Here is a 25,152-nt window from a genome sequence, read left to right on the forward strand (position 1 = left end):
GGTTTTCCACAAATTACATATTATTGTTGTTTATACAATAAATAGGTCACCTGTATTATTGTTAAACCTCATAAATACGTTGAATATTAGATTGCAGTAGTATAAAATTAGGACATTTATGTAATCTCTTCCATAGGTAACTGTGAATAGAAGTTGCTATAACCAATAGACCTTCTTTTCCTTTCTAAACCTTAGCAGTAAAAGGCGTTAGACCATACTGGTTGAAGGGGTCTCACCTCATTTTCTAAACAGTTATCTGTAGAACAGTATTCATAAACAGCCCTCAGCATGTTTTCTACAAGAGGGACCCATCCAAACTGGTTTTGCAAACAATGTTGTCTCTCTTCATTGCATGGTAGTGTCTAGGGCAAATTTCCTTTTACTTAAGTAGCCTTAGGCTGGGTACACACTATACTAAATGTCTCGTTATCTTTAACGATTTTACGAATGAATGAAAGTCCCAATCAGCATGTCAACTCATGTGTACACACTATACATGGTTTACAGGATTTACCTTCAGATCTGTGCTCTTCATCTGTCAGAACCATCGGTGAAAAGATTGTGACTTTGCACTCCATAGAGATCTGCCTACACTGTTGCTCGTGAGTGCATACACACTGCAGGAACAGCACATTGTTCAGGGTTTTCGATATCAAACGATAAACGACTATTCGACACTGTAATGATGAACAATTATCGTTCCAAAGGTCATCGTATCATTTGATTTGATTTTTAAACCGGACTAAAATTGTTGTTCAACCATGGAGCGATATCGTTCCAGTCCTGCACTGTGTATGCACCCAGGACCGGCAGTGTCCACAGATCTCTATGGAGTGTGCAGAGTCCCGATCTTTTCAACCGATGATTATGACAGATGAAGAGCACTGTGTTTAGTGTGTACACATGAATCGGCATGATCAGGATTGGGGCAGCACGGTGGCTAAGTGGTTAACACTTCTGCCTCACAGCACTGTGGTCATGAGTTCAATAACTGATCATGGCCTTATCTGTGTGGAGTTTGTATGTTCTCCCCATGTTTGCGTGGGTTTCCTCCGGGTGCTCCGGTTTCCTCCCACACTCCAAAAACATACTGGTAGGTTAATTGGCTGCTAACAAAATTGACCCTAGTCTCTCTCTGTCTGTCTCTTTGTGTGTATGTTAGGGAATTTAGACTGTATGCCCCAATGGGGCAGGGACTGATGTGAGTGAGTTCTTTGTACAGCATTGCGGAATTAGTGGCGCTATATAAATAAATGGTAATAATAATAATAATAGGGTTCTCTCTTAGAAGACTACCTCCATACGTCCTAGCTCCCCTGACTTGCGAGAAGGAACAGAGTGTAAGAAGCTATCTGGGAGCGAACAAAATCATCTAGCAGAGTAAACACATTTCCATACAGCAGTGTATCTATGTCCTCTTCCAGACAAAGCTTTTTTTTACATATATCTCGTGTAAAATGCATTAAGTAATATACTATTGACCCTAGTCTCTCTCTCTCTCTGTGTATGTTAGGGAATTTAGACTGTAAACTCCAATGGGGCAGGGACAGATGTGAATGAGTTCTCTGTACAGCGCTGCGGAATCAGTGGCGCTATATAAATAAATGGTGATGATTGTTTTTTTTCCAGTCGTTGGTAAAATCGTTGAGGATATCGTGTTGGGAGAAATTTTGTATAGTGTGTACTTAGCCTTAGAAACTGCATTGTATCCATCAGATTAACTGAAAATATTAGAAATAAATAATAATAAAAAAAACACGCACATTGCATTGTTGTTCGATATATTTATTTAACATTTTAAAGTGTAACAATACTTTGTTCAAGTTATATACAGTTACTATATACAGTGTTCTGGAAGCTTATATTTAGCAGTATAAACATAGCAAACTGCATAAACACAGTTAAGGATATGAATACTGGAATGATGCGGGTTAAATGTCAGTAAAATACTTTAAAAAGTTATACAATGTTAAAATACTCCGCAGTTATTGTGCTTATTAGAATGAAATATAAAAACAATCTTAAAAGCTGTACAGTTTTCAATATGAAGTTCGAGTGCAAAAGTGAGATAGAAATGTTTAATACTGGGTCAAAGTCCTTTTGAGTTTCCGGAGCATAGTAGAAATGATGGTGTCCGAAGCCGATGTATGACACATGTGTCACTTGTACCAATATAATTTATAAGAGCAAGTAACAGTGCTCGTTCCAAGAGCTAACACTTAGCCGACTTACAAGGCAGGTGAACCAAAGTCTTGTCTCACTTGGCTACATCTGTTCCAATCAATACTTGCCTTTTGGTTTATGTTTTTTTTATAAAATACTGTTCTCGTCCTGTAACGGTCATCAGTGCAAGGCACAAAAACCAAAACAATTTGGAGGTCACTATTGTACATTTCAAGAGATTACATCATGTGTGTCGCTGTTGGGTCTTTGCCGTAACATCAATGGTGGAAGTGGCTTTCCATAAAAATCTAATTCAAAACAAACAGCAAACACAAGACAAAATGGTCTCATTAGTTAAACAGAAGGTCTGGCTGTTGGAATGTTCTTAGGTGACACATATGAGCGAGATAGGTGCTTAGGATTAAATCCATCAGATGACAATGCTAAATGGAATGATAAGTAATGGATTGCAAAAACTCTCTCTCAATAATAAATTCTAAAGGGATAGGTACAGCACATATATCAATAAGCAATGAATGTAGTGGAAATTACATTTATTAAAGTAAAACTCCAAGCCAATAATAATAATTAAAAAAAGTCATCAATAAATCCCCCCTAGCCCCACAAACGTGCGGGGTTGATGTCCTTGGGCTCTGCGGCTTGGGAGCTGCTTACTATCGCTGACACTGGTGAAAGTTGCTTATCCAGGTGTAAAAGCCTTTAGAGGTTAGAAAGTAAAGAGGCAGAGCTGAACATGTATCAGCGGAGCAGCCTTCTACGGCTCTGCCCTGTCCAGTCAAACGGATCAACAATGCTCAATTCATCCTACAGTATATCCGTTCAGGCTACTCCTGGCTGTTATGCCTGGAGAAACAACCATTTCTCATGCAAGTGGAGGTTTGTGGTTCCAATATATGAGGGTCCAAAGCAATGGATTTCCCTGGTTCTACTACTTGGGACTAGAGGGGGATATTAACAAATGTAATGTTCCCATTTTTCCCCCCACTGTTTAATTTAATCACTACAATATTGTCCAGATTAAAATCATACAACTAAACAAAACACTAGTTACTTGGTCTTTTCTAAAATGTATTACATATACAATATTAAATCAATGACTAATCACAACATCAGCTGATTAAACACAAAACTCCCCTCTAGAGGGTAAATAACTTTCCAATCCGCCTATAGTTGTTGTACAAATACTAAACGCACACCACTAACCCTCCTTTAGCTTATTGCAATTGTGTGCCCAGGCTGAACAATACCGCTGGTTACATACATGGTACATTTTGCATTAAGTGTCCAAAAAACAAACAAACAACAAACCACAATCAAAATTATATTTGAAATGTTTTGGGTGGTATGTTAAATACATATGTACATTTTTATTAAGAGTACAATGTCCCTTTAAATAAATCCATGTTTTATGTTTCCTACACTTTACATGCACTGACCTCAATTGAGGTCTAAGGTCAAAGAAAATGTATGCCAACCTCAATCTGTATCTGGTGATCTTGCTAATGAAGTCTATCATCAGAACTCTGATGCAAGAAATATCACAGTTTTACAAGGCAAGGTTGACATGCATAAAAATGGCTGTGTAAGTAATAGAGCATATAAAACAACTACTGGTAATGATACAGTGTATGCGAAAGTCTGTGTATTACAGGGCTTAATAATATACAAAAATATTTCCTGCATGAGCATAATAATTATATAAATAGCAAACCAACCACTGCCTGAAAGCTTGAGCTGGACAAAGGTGTGTAGTGCAGATATACGAGAGAACGTCACGGGCCTCAGGTGCCCAGATAATATTATTGATTTATTGTCAGAATTGTTTGTTATAGCTTGTAACACTTGTTTAAAATGCCTGCTGGTATGTTTACCAGGTAGGGGTCTCTTGCTGCAAATAAAGGTATTGTTTAACTTATTACTAATATTAAGGGTAATGTGTGACCCTTCTGAAAGTTAAAGGGCCACCCTTGTGGCTCCCAACGTGAAGTGCATCAGCTTGCCTGACACTTGGGATCTAGCGTAATTAAAATACAAGGTACCTTATATAATAAAAAGATACTAATAACATTAACAGATATATCTATCTAAGACTTTGGAGTACTGCGATTATGTTTTTCCCAAAATTCCCATTATCCCAACTTTACCAGTATAACAAACATGTACAATTGCCTATAAGAACCTATGTTCGTTGTGTGGCATTTATATTTTGTACAAATGAAACTTTTTTTTAACCTGACTGATATGGTAATCGTGTAACAAGATTGCAAACTAGCTACATGAAACATAGAGGGAGGTCCATACACCTAACATTTGAACAAGTCAATGTCTACACATGTCAATGGATGACCATCTGAAAGTTTGCTTAGGACAGTAAAACACATGAGAAGTGGAATGAGCAAGTTCCTACCAGTACATGGGGTGCTCATACTCTTCATACCGATGAATAATGAAGAAACTATGATTATTAACGTAATTTATTAACACAGCGCCAGCATACTCCACAGTGCTTTACAACTGGGAACAAAGACGGTTATAAAACAAAACTGGGTATTACAGACAGATGAAGAGGGAAGACAGCCCTGCTGGCAAGCTTACAATCTACAGGATATAGGAGATTGATACATGTTCTTAGGTGCCACAAATTGCATATCGGTGCAGCCAGATCGCAATGGAAAAAGTGCTTAGTGGGGGTGTACGATCCAGTCACACAGCAATGTTGGTTTTAGAGTCAGAAGGTTGATTGAGTATATAAAAGAGAAAATATGTTACGTTTTGCTTGGACTGTGTGGAGGGGGGTAATGAGGTATAATAGCCTCAGGATTTTAAGAGGGTGCTTCAGGAATCTGATAAGCTTGACTAAAGAGGTGAGTTTTTAGGGAGGTTTGGACAAGGGGAAAGTATTTTTGTACAAGGGACAGTGTTTCACAGAGTGAGTGCACCCCAAAAAAAGTCCTGTAATAGGGAATAGGAGCAATGAGGCCAGATACATCTTTGGTAGTTTGGAGGGGTCAGTTGGGAGATATTTCGGGCAGTATAATGAAGAAATATTGGTACTGTTTTGTTAATGACTTTCAGTAAAGTGCAGACAATCAATGTAGGGACTGACAGAGTGGAGAGGAAAATGAGTCTAACCCCTGTATTCAAAATAAATTTCAGGGGTGAAAGTTAGGTTAGAAGACAATAAAGAATACAACTGGGAAAGTCAATGCAGGAGATTAACACACAAATTTAAGTTTTAGCAGTGTCTTGTGTGAGATATATGTGTATTATGGGGAGGTTCCTCAGATGTATGTAACAGGATTTGGCTACAGACTGGATATGGGGGACACAATACAGTTCTGAGTCTAGGATGACACCTAGGCAGCAGGCTTCAGGGGTACAGTTTATTGTTGTATTGTCAATGAAAACTGTAAAGTAAAAAACATATATATATATATATATAAAAATTATCTCTTCAGTTATACTTTTAACTCCTTCAATACCAGTGATGTTTGACGCCTCTATGACCACACTCACGTTGCTCTCACTACTGCAGGTTGATTTACCACAGCCTGTAACGTTCACAAGTTCCGAGTTCACCTGTGTCCTGTCCAATCAGGCATCATAAACAAATAGCTCCCAGTCTCTAACCTTTGTATGAATTTATCTTTCTCCCACATCCGATGGGCAGGAAAGAGGCAAACTCAGATCTCCCAGGTGGGTAAATGTACACACTTTCCTAAATCATCTACTTTGAGGAGGAAATAGAGTGGGGGGTGACATTATCATCCATTAAGTAAATGGATTTAACAGCAGAGACAGGGACTAGAACAATGAGAAGATTAGTGGTAAAATTAAGTTTGGAAGTGAAGGTTGATTCCAACATTTCATATGACGATCAAGACAATCCCATAATAATTCTTTTAACACAAAAACAAAGGTTAGGAAATGTGGTTTATTATGAATGAAGAGCAACAGCAACCACATACACATATACAGATCCATTTGGGGTGCAGTAAAAGAAGGGATATATTCTCTTATTGCTATGAGACACAATAGAACGGTCACTATTGGGATTATTGGCAGGTGTGCGGCCACCTGCTATTAGACTGTGATCACATCTCCACTGAATGTGGGATACTGCAATGTAGAACATATATGGTCTGTATTATAGGTTTCTCTTTAAATAGTGTATTTTTATTTATTCTAGATACTGTTTTATTAGGATTAGTTTTAGATTGATTTTATATACTTAGTGTATATCGCAAGGTTTATTAGCCCTTTGGTTTGATTTATGGAGAAATGTGATGTGTTTTAATATAGTGATATTCTTGTGCATTACTCTATAGAAGAGGTGGCATAACCCCCTCTATTGATAGATTGTAGATTTTCCAATATATTAATTACCCCTTAGGTTTTCAGTGATTTTAGCTGGATATACTAAATACTTGTTTACTATGTGATTCATTCTAGATGTAACAATTGGAGAGATGTGATGATTATTAAAGTTGAGTATTTTTCCAATTGAAAGATTTACTGCTCTAAACCACAGAGGTAGAACATAACATATAAAATGCAGCTCTGTGAATCCCAGTGTTCCAGATATCAGACCACAACAAATTAATAAAGCCTGGAGGTTATTATCTTTTTCCTAGAAGAATAGAATTCTGCCATTCCTGGTGATTGTTCCTGCATGGGTGGAGCCACACAACCTTTGGTCTATTACTGTAGGCCACCCTCTGTGCATTGCCACTAAGCAACAGTAAGTACAACTCATCAATTTGTAGATACATTGCTTATCTCTTTCATATACTCAATGAGGAACATACATTGAGTAAATTAGAGCTAGAGGGAATACAAACATAGACACATAAATATTACATAAATATACATATATACACACAAACAGATACATTCTCCTTGTCTGCCGAGTTCCCAACAGTCCTGACATCACCTTCCCTAGATTTCATGCTGTTAATATTTATTGAATAAAATAATGAAGAGGAAAGAAATGTGAGATGATACAAGCCCAGGAGATAGATGCCTAATGCTTGCGAGTAAACAGACGCATAAACAAAACAATGTGTTAATGAGAGAGTGCAGTACATGCTGCTATCACCATGGAGAATGGATAGTGACTGGCATGCGAAGAAACAAGATAAAGGCATTTTACAATTACCATTATGCTGTGTTTCTCCAAGAGGCTCAAGTTTTGGAAGTCTAGTAACTTTTGGGGTTCCCCAGCCAACTACAGGAAAAACAAAACACAATTTCACTTAAAACAACAGAATAAACCACGGAAAGGTGGCCCTGAGGAGACTGTAAAATGTACAAAAAAATCAAATATAAAGACAGAGCAATAAAATACATCATTCTTTATACTAAAGAATATTTTTATAGCAATAAAGTACCAATAATTTAATTTTCCAAAAATACATTTTACAGTTTAAAAACTATTACCAGGCTTAAATACTGATGTACAGTACAATATTACACAAAAATTGTAAACACAATTAATGCCTAAACAAAAAATACATACAAAAATCTTTAAAAATGTTTTTGGAATACGGATTCTCTATAGCAGCCAAAACAAAGAAGTTCATGTTGGATTAACTGTTTAGTTTGTTAAGTGCTTCCATATAATGCTCCTCCTAGTGGTCAGAAGATGATGTGATGTTATCAGAGTTATTGCCATCTATATAAAAGCATTTTCAGGTTACCAGCTGTCCACACTTAAAAAAACGATTGTTCGGAATTTATTCAGAAATCTTCTCCCGGTAGATGACTTCTTTACTCACCAGGTAATTGCGGTGGGGGTGTAGCCGGGCTTTTTGGATCGGAATCCTCTGTGCCAAAGGGTTCTATTTTGTTATTTCTTTTTAATTTAAGCTTTTTTGTCTTCTTTTTGCTTTGAACTAAAAAAACAAAAAATCCAAAACAACAACAACTTTAAGCCACGCATGATAATAATGTTTTGGGATAAGTATACATTCAACATATGCATTAAATCCAATTTGTATGTTTCTTGCTTAGTATAAATTTGTAGTTAAATAAGTGGTGTGCTATAGAGGACACATAATTATATAACATGTCTATTCTTTCAGTATGAACCCAGCAGGTCTATGCAAGGTCAATGCACACAAACTCTGAATAACTTAGACAAATTATTAAATATTTAACCTCTATGAGCCAACTCTGCAATCATTCCTGCCCTGCATAATGAACCCGCTTTGAAGCTTGTTAGTATTATAAGAGTCCTCTAGGTACCCGTTTCCACCTGTATATGCTAAAGTATTGCTGGAATAAGTTTGTACTGTTAAGTTATCCCATCCTGCAGTTATTGAATGGTATTACAAGGTGTTGATGGAAATGTAACGTTTACTAGCTAGAGGGGGGATTAAGTAAAGTAGTACAAGGTTGAAAGGTAGAACCCACCACCCAGCTACCGGCTTTACTTTTCAAGTTATAGCCACAATGTGTCCTGTACACAGCAAACAAAGGGAAGCCCTCTCCAGCGGTGGTAGTCACCTTAATGTCGCTGTAAACACTGACAGTGTTTACAGCAACATAAATAATCCGAATGTAAAGAGAGCGATATGTTAAAAACAGTGACTTATGTTTACATAGACTCAGGCCATTTCCGATGTGAGGAGAGCCCGATGATTTAAAATAACGTCACTGTGAACCGCCACTTGAATATTTAAAGCGGAACGGAGCCGGCATACGATCATGGAATGCAAGTATGAACTTTACCCGGTTAGGGTACCTATATTACATGACCGTACACCACAGGACCACAAAGCAACCCATCCCCCTGCTCACCAGCAGCAACTAACCAATCATTGGCCAGCACACACAAGAAGTGCGCTCCAGAGGTTTCCTTTCTGGAAATCTTAAGAGTAATGATTGGAATAGGACGGACTGCAGGGACATCAACAAAAACTTTCACAGGCCACAATAAAATGATCTTGACGGGCTGAATTTTGGGCATTTTTGGGCTATATACTTCCTGTACGTTAAATGCTGCTTTTGACAGCGATTTGCCCAAAAACAGTTTAAAATAGGGTTGCTGAGTGCCGAATGTGATTTGATAGGTTGTAAGCCGGACAGGGCAGCATGTGATGGGAGAGCAAGGCTTTCAATAAAACAGATGATGTCATTCCTTGAGCAGAACACATCCCACCCTCTTCCAAACTTCTGCCGTTGATCACCATCAAAAGCAGAGGAGTGTATACAACCCCTTTAAGCACTTGGATGATAAATCCCTTTCAGCGATAAGAATCCTGAAATCATGACTATTCTTAGCAAAAATACCTGATTCTCTCCTTTCAGACGGGTCTACACTCTTATCTTCTTGCTCCAGCTTCTGGGACAAAGCATCTTTGTAGGTTTCTAATAAATGTCCGTCCTGTTGTGCCTGGCTGCTCTCGCTACCCTCACTGCCAGAATCCATCTCCTCTTCACCTGCCTTGGGCTCCAGAGGAATATCTGCTCCACTTTGTCCATTCACCATTTTTTGGCGTTTTTTCTCTTTTTCCAACCGGATTTTGCTTTCATTCTAGCAATAAAATCATAACGAGATTTCAACAAATGAAATGTATGCCAGTTCTCAGTGTAGTGTCATGAGCTAGCAAAGGAGAGAGCTGAAGGGCAGCCAACGAGGTGTGGAATGTTTGTTCCTGCACAGCTGTCACTTATCTACAAATATAAATTTATGAATACAGTGTCCCTTGTGCTTCACAAGTAGCCAGGTGTTCTAACAGTTAATATGTCCGGCCATAAAACTCACTCACACCTGCTGTACAATTTCTGAGCTCCTGTCATTGACTTGGGTGTGTGAAATATGGTCAAAATGCATTTCTTATTATAAAACAAGATTCAAATGCAACATAGACTGACTCGTGTATACCACGCTGTAACTACCACACTCTATAATATACCTCCACGATAACAGCAGATATAGGCTGGAATGGATTGACCATAGGAACAGAAGTGTCTTCGTCAGCTATAGGTCTTCCTTCTTGTTCTGCTTCTTCCTTTTCTCTTTCCTCTCTGTAAATTGTGAAAGTAAAACATGGTTCAGGTTAAGTGTACATGTGATAATATATCTGTATCTTGCACATTTCTGGCTGCCTTCCTGCAATTGACTCATGGATTTTGGAAGACTACCTTCCCTGGCTCCAGACCCTTGGCTCTTGGACAACCACCTCCCTGGCTCCTGACCTTTGGCTCTTGGACAACCACCTCTCTGGTTCCTTAGCCTTGGCTCTTGGACAACTACCTCTCTGGCTCCTTAACCTTGGCCCTTGGACAACTACCTCTCTGGTTCCTGCCCACAGACTCTCAGGCTACCACCTCTTTGGCTCTAGATCCAGCAATTACTTGAGTCCCCAACTCACCCTCTGTACTTCATTTTACACTAAGGGATATATTTACTAAACTGCGAGTTTCAAAAAGTGGAGATGTTACTTATAGCAGCCAATCAGATTCTAGCTGTAATTTTGTAGAATGTACAAAATAAAATGATAACTAGAATCTGATTGGTTGCTATAGGCAACATCTCCACTTTTTCAAACCCGCAGTTTAGTAAATATACCACTAAGACTGTTTCTGCCACTGGAAACCACCAATCAGTATCAGTCACACAAAGGCCATAATTCCCCACATGCCGCCTCATATCTTTAATTGACAGAACATACGTTGCAGACTTTAAAATGATCAAATATATATAGTTAGATTAGTTGCTTATTACCATATAATTTTTTTGTATTATTTTTGCAGATTTTTTTCTGATTAAACACAAATAGATACATACACACTTCTGATAAAATTTATGTTTTGTTTCAGGTTTCTTGTTGATGGAACAGACTATGGGGCGTATTCAATTGTCAGCGTTAACGCTGCAAAACGAGCGCTCTAAAAATCTTACCATTAATACGGTAATTACTCACGGAATTTCAGCTCGCAGATGAAATTCCGCGAGTAAACTACCGTATTAACGGTTTTCGCGCGCAATATTACCGTATAAACGGTAATATTTTTTGAGCGCTCCTTTTGCAGCGTTAACGCTGACAATTGAATACGCCCCTATGTATTTATGCCTATGACACTGCTTGTAATCATTCTACACCTGAGGAAGGGAGTAGGAGCTCCGAAGCACCGCACTCTACTTGTTACTCCTTTTTGTTGTCTAAAAATTAAATAACGCAGATTAACGTATAAGAACAATTGACTCCAGCCTTTTTGGAGTGTATTTAAAGGTTTTCACAGATACCAAGACTGTTAGCTTAGCAGCTTTGATGTTCTCATACATTCAGTGATACAAAACAGCTGAGGGTGTAGAATTATGTAGAAATCATCTGAGGCAGAAGCAGAAATAAATATGCAGACCTGAGTATTCAGCTAAAGCAAATTCACTGCTGCGCATCAAACCAACCAGCTGAACATTAATGTTCTGTCAGCGACTGATCAGTCAGGAGCTCATGTCTTTAGCAGGGCCGGCTGGTATACCGTAAGTCCATGTTCAGTGATCCATTAATAAACAAAACCTTACAGATTGTTCCATTTGATGTGCATTTTATTCCAGTGCAGTCAGGGAGGTCATGCTGAGACTTGTAGTACCACAGCTGCCGGAGAGCCACAGGTAGCCTACTAGTATATACTATGTAGAGACCTGTTTTTAATAATGTAGTTACCAAATGTCACCCAATTGCCAGGATGTCAGACATTATCATCATCATTTTTTTATATAGCGTCACTGATTCCGCAGCGCTGTACAGAGAACTCACTCACATTACCTTTCCTTCCGTAGCCTTTTCACCCTCTCGGCTATCTTCTGTTTGTCCTGCTCCTCCTGGGCCCTCTGCTCCGCCGTCTCCCTCTGAATGCGCTCATGTATCGTATCGAAATCTTTTGCTATCACTTCTAGTAACCAGTTCAGACCTTTTCTTATATGTGTATTATTTTTTTTGCCATAGCCCAGGATTGCTGAACATGGCTCCTGAAAGGGAAACAAAATAGGACTTCATTTTATTGCACTTTACACATAAAAATCAGTTTATTGTTTTGTTATCTAAAAGTAAAGAATATCTTAAACGAAATACTTAAAATGTACAAATCGGACCATCCTTACACCTGCACTGTGACTTTGATAACATAACTCCTAAGTGACCTGTAAGAGCATTATAAAGTAACGTAATATAAAATTAATGTCTCAGCTAGTGATGCATCGAACACCAAAGGTGATCACACATTCGCAGATGATGCCCGACAATTCGGTCAATTTCAACCGAACTATTCCAACACTGTAACTAGTATGGTCAAGCACACAACCTTCCTGTCCGATCAAAATCTGGTCTATTATTATTATTAATTTTTATTTATTGGACGCCACTAGGTGTCCGTAGCGCCGTACAGGGACAAACGAAATTACAATACGAGGTGAGACAGCACAGTACAGTAAACAATAAGCACAGTAACTCAGTGAGCTCAAAGCACAGCTAGAGAGGAGAGGAGAGGGGAAGGTCCGCAAACGACAGAGCCCAAGAGGGAGGGCACGGATGACAGGGAGAGGGAGAGGGGAAAGGAGGAGGGAGCGAGAGGGGACGGGGGGAAGAGAGTCTTCGAGGAGGAGGGCTAGGTAGCTGGAGAGCAGAGTTAAAAGTGGTGAAGACAGGAGGAGAGATGACCCTGCTCAAAGGAGCATACAATCTAAGGGAAGGGGTAGACAGACAGAGAGACACGAGGGAGAGAGGGAGAGAAGGAGGATAAGGGAAGGGGAATGAAGGGGAAGAGGCAGAAGAAAAGGTAGGAAATTAAGTGGGAGACTGGAAGGCTTTAAGAAAAAGGTGGGTTTTTAAAGCCCGTTTGAAACTGGACAGATTAGGGGAAGTTCTGATGGAAGGAGGGAGCTTGTTCCAGTGGAGGGGGGCAGCGCGGGCGAAGTCTTGGATACGCGCGTTGGAGGAGGTGATCAGGGGGGAAGAGAGGCGACGGTCATTGGCAGATCGGAGAGGCCGGGATGGAGCATGAATAGAGAGGAGGGTAGAGAAGTAGGGTGCAGAGGAGTTGGCGAGGGCCTTGTATGTAAGAGTGAGGAGCTTGAGGTCTAGTTGAAGCAGAATTGATTAGACATGATGGCCAATTCAGTCACACCACGAGATGCATTGTGTATGTATAGCATCGCTGACCGGAACCATACAGTCACGTCAGATCCGGTCATTCGGACCTAACCGATATCTGGCAGATTTGTTTATGTTCCAATCAGCCACTGGCCTCATTATTCTGCCGTGTTTGGCATAATATCAAAACATGGATTTGGTGCATCGCAATTTCAGAGTATATTTATATGTCAGAGAAACAACCGTAATAAATGAAAATAGTGAGATACTCACAATCTGACACAAGCACTTATGCTCGTTTACCAGTTTCTCCAGTGAGAGAAACTCTATGATATCGGCTTCTGCCATAGCTCCTTCCCGGTCCTGTTTATTTGCCAATCTGCAATATAAAAAGAACACAAACCTGGTTAGTGAACGACGCATAAACATATTAAAAGTTCCAGTTAGGCACAGCTGTCCAATATTTTGTCTTGTCAGTCTATAGTATACTTCTTTATAGCAGAACGCAATGGAGTCCTATGTGCTATTCCACACTTCCCTTTGTTTCCAAATACCACATCATATTTTATATATACAGAGGATACCTAGACTGTACACACAGGTATGGCAAATACAGATAGTGCCTTAGTATAGTCTATAAATTACACTGTACAGAAACGTATTTATAGTTTTCGATTCACCAAATGGTCATAAGTAGTACCGCTGTTATGGCAGCTTTTGGTGGAACATTATGTCACATGTCGAAGCCGTATAATTGGATGAGCGAAAGTATATAAGTTAATATTGTTTTATCGTGCAATTGCACTCAGTATGCCACGCTACACGTGGCATGGCGCGATCACGCGGTAAAATACACACACATTCGCACTACAACATTTAGTTATTTATATATTTCATATTTATATTGATTCCATTCCACAGTGATTTATGAGCAGATAGTATTTAGTTTAGTTTATATATCATGATTATATGTACACTTTAGTGTTATTTAAGGTCCAGGTTATAGGAAACGTGTCACGTCTGATATCATTTTAATCCCCTATTCATCAGCAGTTGTTTATTTGCCGAAGAGATCGCACATTGCATACTCTAGTTAGTGATGTTAGGGAATAAATACTTAAAGTTATATTGACTGTAATGTGTAAATAGACTAGCTTAAACTGGTTTCTGGGCAGGAGAATCATCTGGAATGTTGACCCTCAACCTTAGAGGGGGTTGTTTGAACTAGCCTATGACCTGTTTACACTGGACCCACCTGAAGCCTGGACCTATAGAAGCAAGCCCCGTCATCTGCATTGTTCTCTCTGTAACACTGAGTGTATATAATATAGCTGTACTCCCACTGGCCTCAGTCTGGTCTGACCACAGTATTCTGGAGTGAAGTAATGTTCGCTTGTGCCAGCTAGCGCAAGCGAGCGCAGCGGTATGTATTTATCATTTGGTATTGGCTGTACTGTATTATAATCATGTATTGAATTGTTAAATTTTACATCTGCTAAAATAAATTACTTTGTGCTTTGGAGACACAATACAATCGCTTATGCAATGCTTATTTAAAAATGATAGAATTACTTTAATACACAATATCTTACATTTGGTAGTTACCAGTATATCAAACAACTATATGTTTTTACAATACTGCTATAATTCTAAGTGCTTGTTTGATTTATTTTGTGTAGTAACAATAATCCACACCCCTCTCATTGCCGCTAGAACATAAAATATCTCCTGATTAATATCCTGATTGGTTTACACGAAAACAGACAAAATTGTTAAAAAAATAAAATAAAGAAAAGTGGGTGGTGTTTCTCCCAGAAGTTGGAGTTTTTGGGCAGATTAGGGAAGGGTGTGGTCGAAATGGGGGCAGGGCTAAAGTTGTCCCGATTTTGCATGTCTAAGTACTAAAAGGTGCACTCAAAGCATACACTATTTTTTTATTATTATTATTATTTCATCTTTTGCATTGTGTTTATTTTTCCAAAAAGTAAAGAGATTTATTTGATAGAAGACAACTTAAGAGTTAAATCTACACTAATTGTTTGCCTCAAATAATTGGTTATCCCATATAAAATATGCAGGAAACCTTATGAAAGGATATACCCATGTCTGATGGAATGGCATGTATGCAGTGAAAAGAGTAAAACATTTTGGTTGTTTTCCATATATCTAAGATTCTACATTGGTTTATTATACTGCATAAGTATCATCTAAATCTGTGAGCAAATAAGAGAATCTGGGGGTACGAGCCGGCTACAATATTGGAGTCATTTGGATCTAGCCGAAGATTGAGATAGTGGGCTCTGGGAATCGGAGATCTTAACTCTGATCAATATAGCTAAAGTTGATTGAGCGCAGAAGGCATCAGCGCCACCCACGAGGAGGGCTGACAAGCTTGCCAATTCGAACACAAAAGTCAAAAGGAAACTTATTAAATATACTTGTCATAGCAGCCACTATTACAGCGGGCTACTGATTGATGTATTATTCACCTTGTTCTGAACTACATTTTGTTGTGTTCTCAATTTAACAAATGACAGCCCTGTGCTGTGAACTAAGGCGTTTGTGCTCTGTGGAGTCTGCGATTTCTCCTACCTCCACTAATATGAATTCTGCAAAACCAGTCATCAATTAGTGAGGAAGTGCTTGTGGTTTTTAAAGTAGCAATTCCATGAATAAAATGAGGTGTGTGATTTTTATTTTTTTTTTAACCATAAATCACTGTGGCAGGCTATAAGAATAAAGTTACTATTGCCTCCCTTGCTTTTTTTCCATCGGGCTGCTATTAATGACTTAGGATTCTTGACTACCATGGCAACCACAGTCACATGATGTTGTGAGCAAAGAAGCTTTGGAATGCCTCTCTGAGCTCTGTATGCACCGTAATATCCTCCTTCTCCCTCCTCATGACATGCTAAGAGCTGTGAGCCTGTACAGCAGACTGTCAGTGTCTGTCAGCCATGTGTTTGTCTACCAGAGATAATGAAAAAGAGAAAAAGATTTATGGGAGGAAAGCTAAGAAAAATTATGCATGTTCAAAAGGTGATTAAGTAATTAAGATAGTTCAGATGTGGGATTGCTTCTTTAATATCATAGGACAATTTTGACAAAACATTCTTTTCTCATTAGATATCCTCAAGAGTAAGGTAGCTACAGTTTGTAACTGTTCCTATTTCTATCTATTGCATTGAGCAGACATTTGTAACATCTTTTAGATAGTGTCCATATATTATTGGGACAGTGTGTTATTGTTATTCACAGACAATGTCTATGAAGAGCTCATATTGAACTGCCAGTGATAATACGTTTATATTATATATTAATATTGAGGATCAATCCTTTTATATATTTACTACTATATGATTATTTACCAGTTTTTGCAATAAATCATATTTATGGTAATGTATACAAGTTATTGTTTCCAATCTACATCCTCTTTATTATTTATTGAATATGTAGGATTTTACTCCCTGGCTCGACCACTTATCTTTTCGCTATTCCGATTAGTGCAGCAGACAGATTTTCGATGCAAACAAGCAGCAGAGACAACATAAGACTGGTGACAACATAACTAGAGGATTTTACACTTTTCCTGACAGATCTGATAAATGTCTCTGGCCCTTGTAGCCAATCCTGTGAGCTGGGCATTATCCAGACACCAGTGGCCCAAATCCAAGTCACTTATATATTAATAGTTTCCACTTCGACCATTGCCTGTAACATGATCAGAAACAATGTGGTTTATAGATCCCTTCTTGCAGAATGAAAACAAGTCTTTGATTGAAATCTACACAAGATTATTACCATTAACACATCAGTCCGGTCACCAAAGACACTGTTCACCAGAAATGCTTTGATAGCATTTAATACTTTATAGTGATTTTTTCTGACAAGAATGATATATGCACCTGCTAAGCATTTGTACAAACATACAATTAAACTAAGCCAAGTATATAAACATTGCTTAATGTAATGGACTGTGAATAAACACTTATTTTGAATAGACATATTTATCTGCATATTTCTAATTGTATATGGACTGCTCAGATTAGATATAGTAAACACAAAATACAAACAAATACAACAACCACAAACACAATAGCACAGTGCCGAGCACTGGACTTATCACAATGACCTACTGAATGATGTTTGCCAGGCATAGCATTACCACAGACAACCAGTTATTACTAACACCGGGGATCGGCCATCCAGTTCCAACCTATCTTTTGGACATAATTGTATAGATCTTGCAGGATGCACAATATCTCTGCTCCTATAATAGGCCGAGCAGATGACTGTGATTGACCATCTCTTTACAGCTACTGGCCTATTTCTGGTTCAAGCCCACTTAACATTCAGTTAACGTGGAGGTTACCGTTTGAAAATGAGGTCTACATCATCTCCTTGCTGTAACCTTAGTGTATCTCATAGCCATCCCTTAAGCTCCTTGTTTTCTTGCGTTAAATTTCGCTGGGAACAGAACAAAAGAAAACTTATCAGAATAACGCTTTATTGATTTAAAGTGTAACCCTAGTCTGCATACAGTGGAGGCAGACATTTTGTGGGCTGAACCAACATCTATGAGAATGCAGTTTATGGATTCACTGGGAGCCAGTGTCATCACTAAGGGACTTTCCTTCTATTTATCCCATCTTTCCTGAAATGCACTTCATGCTTCAGCAATGTCGGTGGCCCCCTACTTATTAGTTCAGCTCACAAAATGTTTGGTGCAATTTACAGAAGAACTAACTTAATGTTAAACTAATAGGAATATGTTTATTTAACAACAATATTTGGTCAGTATTTAAAGGATAAGCCCATCTTTGTAGACATTGTTTTTAATGCAAAATAAACCAAAAGTGTCACATCTCGTCACTCTGCTGCGGCACAGGGATCAGTGACAAAACATGTAGTAAGTCCTTGAGTGGTCAGAGGTCTTGGGAGCTTATCGGTGAGGTGAAAAATGACCACACAACCAGCTGGACATGTATGATGTGTGCATTGTATTAGTGTAACGGGTTTATCACAAACAGTATTTATTTATTTCTGATGTTTGACGATGTCCAACTTTAAATCATTATTTTAATGTAATGAATCTATTATTCCATTTATCTTATGATTGTTTTCCTACACCTTAGATCATATGTTATGGTTTTTGTCTTGTCCTTATGTTTATATATAGAATTAAATCAATCGATACTTTAATCTTCGCTGTTCAGTTTTGTTCAGTGTGAAGAAGAGCCAGGGGGTAAAGGGTGTTATTTGATCTTTCAACAGGTTTACAAAACAAAGGTTCATAAAACATAAAAGGGATGGGATTACAATAAAGTCAGAGCACACAACAGTGACATACAGATGATGTATGGACAACACAGCGTGATGCCAGGCAGCCATCTATGTGTTACTACACTGGGCCAGGTACAGCTTTTCAGGAGCTATTTGAATATGAGAGAAGGGCGATACGGCCTTATTACCGATAATCATATGTAACCAGCCAGAAGACACAGAGGACTCTATAACAAAACCAGGTGATATGGAAGATTTTCTATCGCAATAGAAAATCTTCCCTCACTGCTATTTGCTTGAGCACACATGCGCAGTGGTACTAGAGGCTCAGGCTTGGGCTTCAAGCTCCACTTTCCACAAAAAAATTAAAAAATGTAAAAGAAAATAATAAAAAAATATAGAAGAAGAAGAAATATATGTTTCATACATTCAAATTAAGAAAACATTCTTTATTTACATCCTTAGATAGTGATAAGAGGACAGTGGTGGATATACCCAGCCACATCTCCAACATCTGCTGATCAACGCTTTGTGAACCAAGTCTGGGCTCTTGCACCATCTAGTAAAAATGTTAAAATATTTGTTGTGTGGGAGCGGATGGTGCATTTAGTAGTGAGACTTATAATTTTGTCCCACTGAGATTTGGTCAGTGACCTACTAACCCACTTGTGAATATACGGTGATTGTGGGGGGAGGTGTTTTTCACAACATGGATAAGCAAAGATATAACAGCTAGATTAAATAACAATTACAAATAGTTTATTTTGAAAATATAAACCCTATCCCATATACTAGGGTTTAAATAGGGTATATACTGTTTGGTAGATACACTCTAGCAGTGTGCATCTAACATGCAATTCTCCTGCAGGGCTTCCATGCTTGGGGCATCAGGCCTATAAAGTCCTCCACATCACACACCTGCTGGTAATGAATTTTAACACAGTAGCATGAATAGAGTTGGTAACTCTTCGATATAGTCTGCTAAAGAGTGGATCTTACTATTACATATAGCCGATGCATTATATTTGCAAAATAGACCATTTGGGCCATATATAACAATGACAAAATAAAGAAAAAAGTCTCCAAAGAGTGGAAAGTATTTCAAATCTCACATGAAAAATAATTCAAAACAGATAAATCAGACTTTGCTATAAAATCACTATGCACTGGACACACAGCATTCCTGTCTTTATGGTAGCCACATGCCGGACAATCCTGCCTCTCCGCTCGGGCACAAGGATAGGTGAGCAACGGTATTAAATCCTGCTCAGATAATATGCAGCTTGTCTGTGAGGTTCAAAGATGAGCACAGACAGCTGGAGGTTCATCATTTCAGGGTCCCCCCCGCACTGCAGTATTTTGCCAACCGCCTGAGATAGTCACGTATACCGTGCCATATATGCTGCACTGTCTGTTACAACATCTGACATCATAAGAATTCTAGAGCCAAGTATGTGTACTGAATTATACCCCATTCATACTGCACCAAAAATCCGGGTTTTTGCTGGGGCAAGTCCTGAAGACCCAGGTCGAGGTGCAGTATGAATAGTCCCAGGTCTAATTCCCAGGTCATCAGAGCCGGGTCAATTCCCGGGTCTGCCCCAGGAAGCCTGCACTATGAATGGTACTTTAACACAATCTTAAAGAAAAAAAAAAAAAACGAACATCACAAGAGGAGCCAATCAGAGCTCCTCTTGTGATGTTGCCATGGAGACCCCGGGCAGACCCGTGTTCAGTATGAACGCGGTCTACCCGGGATTTTGACTTTGGGAGAGCCTCTGCCCCCCGGCAATATCCCGTGTTCATATACCCGGGATACTGCCTGGGCGGCAGTATGAAAGCGGTATAAGTTTATTGGTTTTGTATTTATCATTATTTTACTATAACAAACCTATTATTCTATTTATTTTATGATTGTTTTCCTTTACATTCTGTATTATATGTTATGGGTTTTTGTCCTCCCCTTATGCTTGCTCTATGGTTTCTGGAAACAGAATTAAATGAACCTACACTTTACCACATGCTCAGTGTGGATTGAAGAGGAGCTGTTCCAGCAGGGGGGAAATACGGTGTAATTCCAAAACAAGGATTGATAGAATGTAAATGTGATGGGATCACACAGTAGTCAGAGCACACAACAGTGACATACAGAGGATGTTTGGACAACACAGCAGCCATCTCTTTGTTACTACACTGCCCCATGTACAGCTTTTCAGGAGCGATTTGAATATGAATATGAAAGACAGGTGGAACTGCCCTGATAATTAAATGTAACCTGCCAGAAGACACAGACACACTGGCAGCTAATGTGTATGTGAACCCTGCATTTGTTTATACTGCTGAAACCAAAAAATAAATCTTGTACAGTTTAATGACAGATACAATTTGCTATTGGTCAGCCATATATAAATCACATCTCACGGATCACATGTCATTGCTGGAAATAGGAGATTGTAAATTAGAGATATATTTTCAGGAAGTCCCAGGTTTTGAAGATTTGTCCCTGGAAACATTTATCCAAGACAATGTCTGGTGATCATATCACTTAAGCTGGGTACACACTACAGAAAGTGCGACCAACTTTTTAATGCCGAGCGATTTTACATGCGATCGATGGTCCGATTGCTCGGTCCATGGACTGCATACACACTAGCCTTGTTTAGGACGATAAAGGGAAGAGCGGACGTCCCTTTAGCGACTTTTTACAGCCATGTTGTCGTGAGCAATGACTAATTTTGTACTCACGGTTGTGGATCGGTCGGAAGTTTATACACACTACACAGCGGAAACGAGATTGGAACGAAAATAGTAAACGGTACGACCAACCAAATGAGGCGACAATCGTCCATTTGGGCAGACTTTCGACCATCGTGTCACTGCACACACTGACCCGACCTTTGAATGAGCGGTCGTAGGTCGGCTGTTTGAGCCGATTATTGGACGAAAACAGTGTAGTGTGCACCCAGCTTTAGAAAGTTGCAGTGAATGTCTCAATCCACAGATATATTTATATCTACCGTATTTTTCGCTCCATAAGACGCACCTGACTATAAGACGCACCTAGTTTTAGAGAAGGAAAACATACACTGGCCCCTTCACTCACACAAAATACACTGGCCCCTTCACTCACACTCACCAACACACACACACACACTATATTAAACACACTGATCCCCACTCTTAGACACACATGCTATGTTAGCACACTGGCACACACACAGTATAGTCTCCAGCACACACACACAAACACTATAGCCTTATCTTATTCCCTCAGGTGTCTTCAGCGCTGCGGATCCTCCTGAAGGAAGGAAGAAAATAAAACTTACATGTCCAGCTAGGTCCTCACAGATAGGCGGAGGGACGGACGCTCAGGAGGATCTGCAGCCTGGCCGGGACCCGCTGCTCCACGCTGGACATGTAAGTTTTATTTTCTTCCTTCCTTTCTGGCATGCAGTATTAGCTCCATAAGACGCACACACTTTTTCCCCCACTTTTTTGGGGGGAAAAAAGTGCGTCTTATGGAGTGAAAAATACGGTATATATTTATTTTTTTAACCAGCCATTTCATACATAAGCAATGTATCCAGTTTCTAGTAGAATGTTAGGACACATTTATAATTAACAATGCAGCCTGTCATGTAGGCTCCTAAAACCACCTATGACTATGCAATCTGAAATTCCAGATACTCACATCCTTCATAAAATCCCCATGTTGTCACATCTATGTCATAGTATCAACTCTGCTGTTTAGATCAGTAACCTGATGCACTTCAGGGGACCTGATACACTTCAGGGTGCCTGTTGCCCATCACTGGTTTAAATGAATGTTAGTTACCCAAGGACAAAATATGGCCATTAGGAAAACACTTTACAGAGCAATAAAGTTATTAGAATGTCGACTAAAGTTTTCTCTTAACAAAAATACACCCTATAACTAGAGTTAGCTGTAATAGAAAAGAGATTTGCTATGAGCAGCGGCAGGATCTATATGTGGAGTTATTAAGTTCTCCCCTCTGTTCCTCTGGATGCTCCAGTTTCCTCTGGTCTGCAGACATAGGTAGATTAATGCTATACTCTGACTATACTATGGTGTATGTGTACACCAGAAGGGAAATCAGTTTAAAAACATCACTGGAACATGGACAGGAGTGCCTGAATAGAGGCATTGTACAGTGCTGTAGAATATGTTGGAGTCATATAAATAACAGTATAATATATAATAAGAACACCAACACCACCACAAAATGCTCCCACCAAGAGCTTATAGTTTAATGTTTAATCCTTGGGATCGAGATAAGGTGATGATCTGAATAAGGCTCGCCCAGGCAGACCTAAGAGTGTAAACACTTACAAATATTTGCCTTGTTTCATATCACGATAACAATGTAAAATAGGCTGGAAGTTATGTCTGCGATGAATGTTTTTGGTCTGGAAATCAGGCATAAGAGTTTAACAATGTCCTGCACTTATCAGACATAAAACATGCCTAAACATATCATTGTATAAGAAGTCCTACAGTCTAAAGCTAATGGTGTATTGTTGACAGCATATTAGGAAGCAGGTCTTTAGAACAGAAAGAAATGACCATGTACACAAGAGCCAGCATAAGATTAAAGGGGCCTAGAGGCTGCCATCCAGTGCACACCAGTTTCAAAGTGACCCAGAATTAAATATATGCTATATTATATCTATATAACATGTACAAGACAAGATAGTGTAGAATCACAATCTAGGGGGCAGGTGAACCTATTACAGTGGCATATAGATCTAAAGGCTTCCCCTAAAAAAAAGTTAGGTGCAAATTTTAGACCCTCTGACTACCTATGTCCTGGGATTTGTCCAGGCTGTGCGATCAGTAATACCCCATTCATACTGCACCAAAATCCCGGATTTTTGCTGGGGCGAGCTCAAACGACCCGGGTCTTGGTGCAGTATGAATGGTACAAGTCAAAAATCCCGGGTCTAAAAACCCGGGATTTATCGAGGGGTAATTCCCAGGTCGGACCAGGGTTGCTTGCACTATGAATGTTTTTTTCAACCCGGGTTGCACAGAAAACAAGCTGATTGGCTGTCTGCCTGTCTCTGGAGGATGATGTCATCGGTGGGAACCCGTGGAAGATTCGAGAAGGAGTTTAGGAGAAATGGTGGATGGTGGAGTGCAGATCAAGCTGAAGCAGAATCGGAGTTTGTTGGAGAAAATTGCTTTTATTTCACTGAAAAAGTGTGTATTTTTGCATCATCTTTATGCGTCAAAAAAAACACCTTTCAATGACATCACCATTTTTCAGCCAATGAAAAGTGCTCTGGTGATGACTCCCACAAATTGCCAGGGCACAGACTTGTGCAGTATGAATGGGGTCAACCCGGGAGATTCCCGGGTCCGAGGTGCAGTATGAATGGTGTTTCTGAGCTGGGACGCTCCGAGCCCCAGAAAAAACCCGGCTTGAAAAACCCGGGATATTGCCGGGGCAGCAGTATGAAAGCGGTAAGAATGTATGGACTTTGCAAATCTGGAATTTACTAAAATATAAACTGCTTTCTTCTAAAACAGCTGCTAACAACATTCATAAGCTGTAAATAATATATAAAACACTGGTGCTATACCAGGGGCAAACGCAGGATTTGTAGAGGGAGGTTTCAACACCACGCCGCCAGTGGGCGTGACCAGCATGCATGGGGGAGTGGCTGCTCTCCAACTTTTCCTATCCCCATCATATACACAGGCAATTCCTATCCATATAATATACAAGGGCAATGCTGCGCATGCACTACTGTTAGGTGCATGCAGCTCTCCCTTTTCAAGCAGAGCTGTGTGAAGCGGGGGCAGGGTCCAGCCACCTCAATTATACAGTGCCCCAGGCTTGGAGGGGGGGTTTCAGGCACTAGGAAACCCCCCTCGGTTTGCCTATGTATACACATGTCTTGGACCTGAATACATATAGAAGGCCAAACTACAGACCCAGCTGCTTAGTGGTTGGGCGAATGAGTGGATTACAGGAGGCCTCATGCAGAACCATTAAATTATTTTTAAAATCACACAAGTAGAGTTGTGACAGGCCCAGTAATTCTCTGAAACAACCAAATTGCACCATCTGATTGCTCTATGTTCCATGAATTTGTTAGAAATAAAGTTATTTGGGATAAGACTGATGACTTGTCCCATTATGCAGTATAGGCAGCCAATATAGTGACATCACTGATGCATAAAGCATTTTATTGGCTCAGAACACAAAATGGCTACGTCCACTGAAAATAAGTGACCAGTACATTTTCAAGCTTGAAAAATATACTTTGTATTTGGCTAAAACACAAAGCATAAAAACCCAGATAAAAAAAACAATTAATACACTTTAAGCTGTAAAAAGTGTATATGGAAAATAGGGTGAATTTTTTTCTATTTAGGGTGTTACTTTGGATGACTTGGAAGCAACGTATGTTTTAATGTATAAAGAGAAGCCTTGTATTTATTACAAGCATCCGGAGGGCACATTACATTTTTACTGTAAATTTCCACACCAGTGATAACTGGCACCCTCTGCCAAAACAGGACAAATGATTCCACTGTTTTCAGACTGTCAATAAATAA

General features: G+C 39.3%; 1 protein-coding gene across 1 annotated transcript in view; it reads right to left on the reverse strand.

The window, feature by feature from the left end:
* Window positions 1-1,769: 1,769 nt before the first annotated feature.
* The window catches only part of ARL13B (ARF like GTPase 13B), a 47,470-nt gene continuing 24,087 nt past the window's right edge, over window positions 1,770-25,152 (reverse strand). The window contains exons 5-11 of the mRNA XM_075197040.1: window positions 13,557-13,662; window positions 11,961-12,163; window positions 10,104-10,215; window positions 9,478-9,721; window positions 7,962-8,078; window positions 7,343-7,411; window positions 1,770-2,471 (exon numbers count right to left, since the gene is read on the reverse strand). Coding sequence (XP_075053141.1) covers window positions 2,395-2,471; window positions 7,343-7,411; window positions 7,962-8,078; window positions 9,478-9,721; window positions 10,104-10,215; window positions 11,961-12,163; window positions 13,557-13,662 — 928 coding nt within the window. The 3' untranslated portion in view covers window positions 1,770-2,394. The remainder of the gene's footprint in view (window positions 2,472-7,342; window positions 7,412-7,961; window positions 8,079-9,477; window positions 9,722-10,103; window positions 10,216-11,960; window positions 12,164-13,556; window positions 13,663-25,152) is intronic.

Source organism: Mixophyes fleayi, chromosome 2 (assembly GCF_038048845.1).
Source record: "Mixophyes fleayi isolate aMixFle1 chromosome 2, aMixFle1.hap1, whole genome shotgun sequence".
Lineage (NCBI taxonomy): Eukaryota > Metazoa > Chordata > Amphibia > Anura > Limnodynastidae > Mixophyes > Mixophyes fleayi.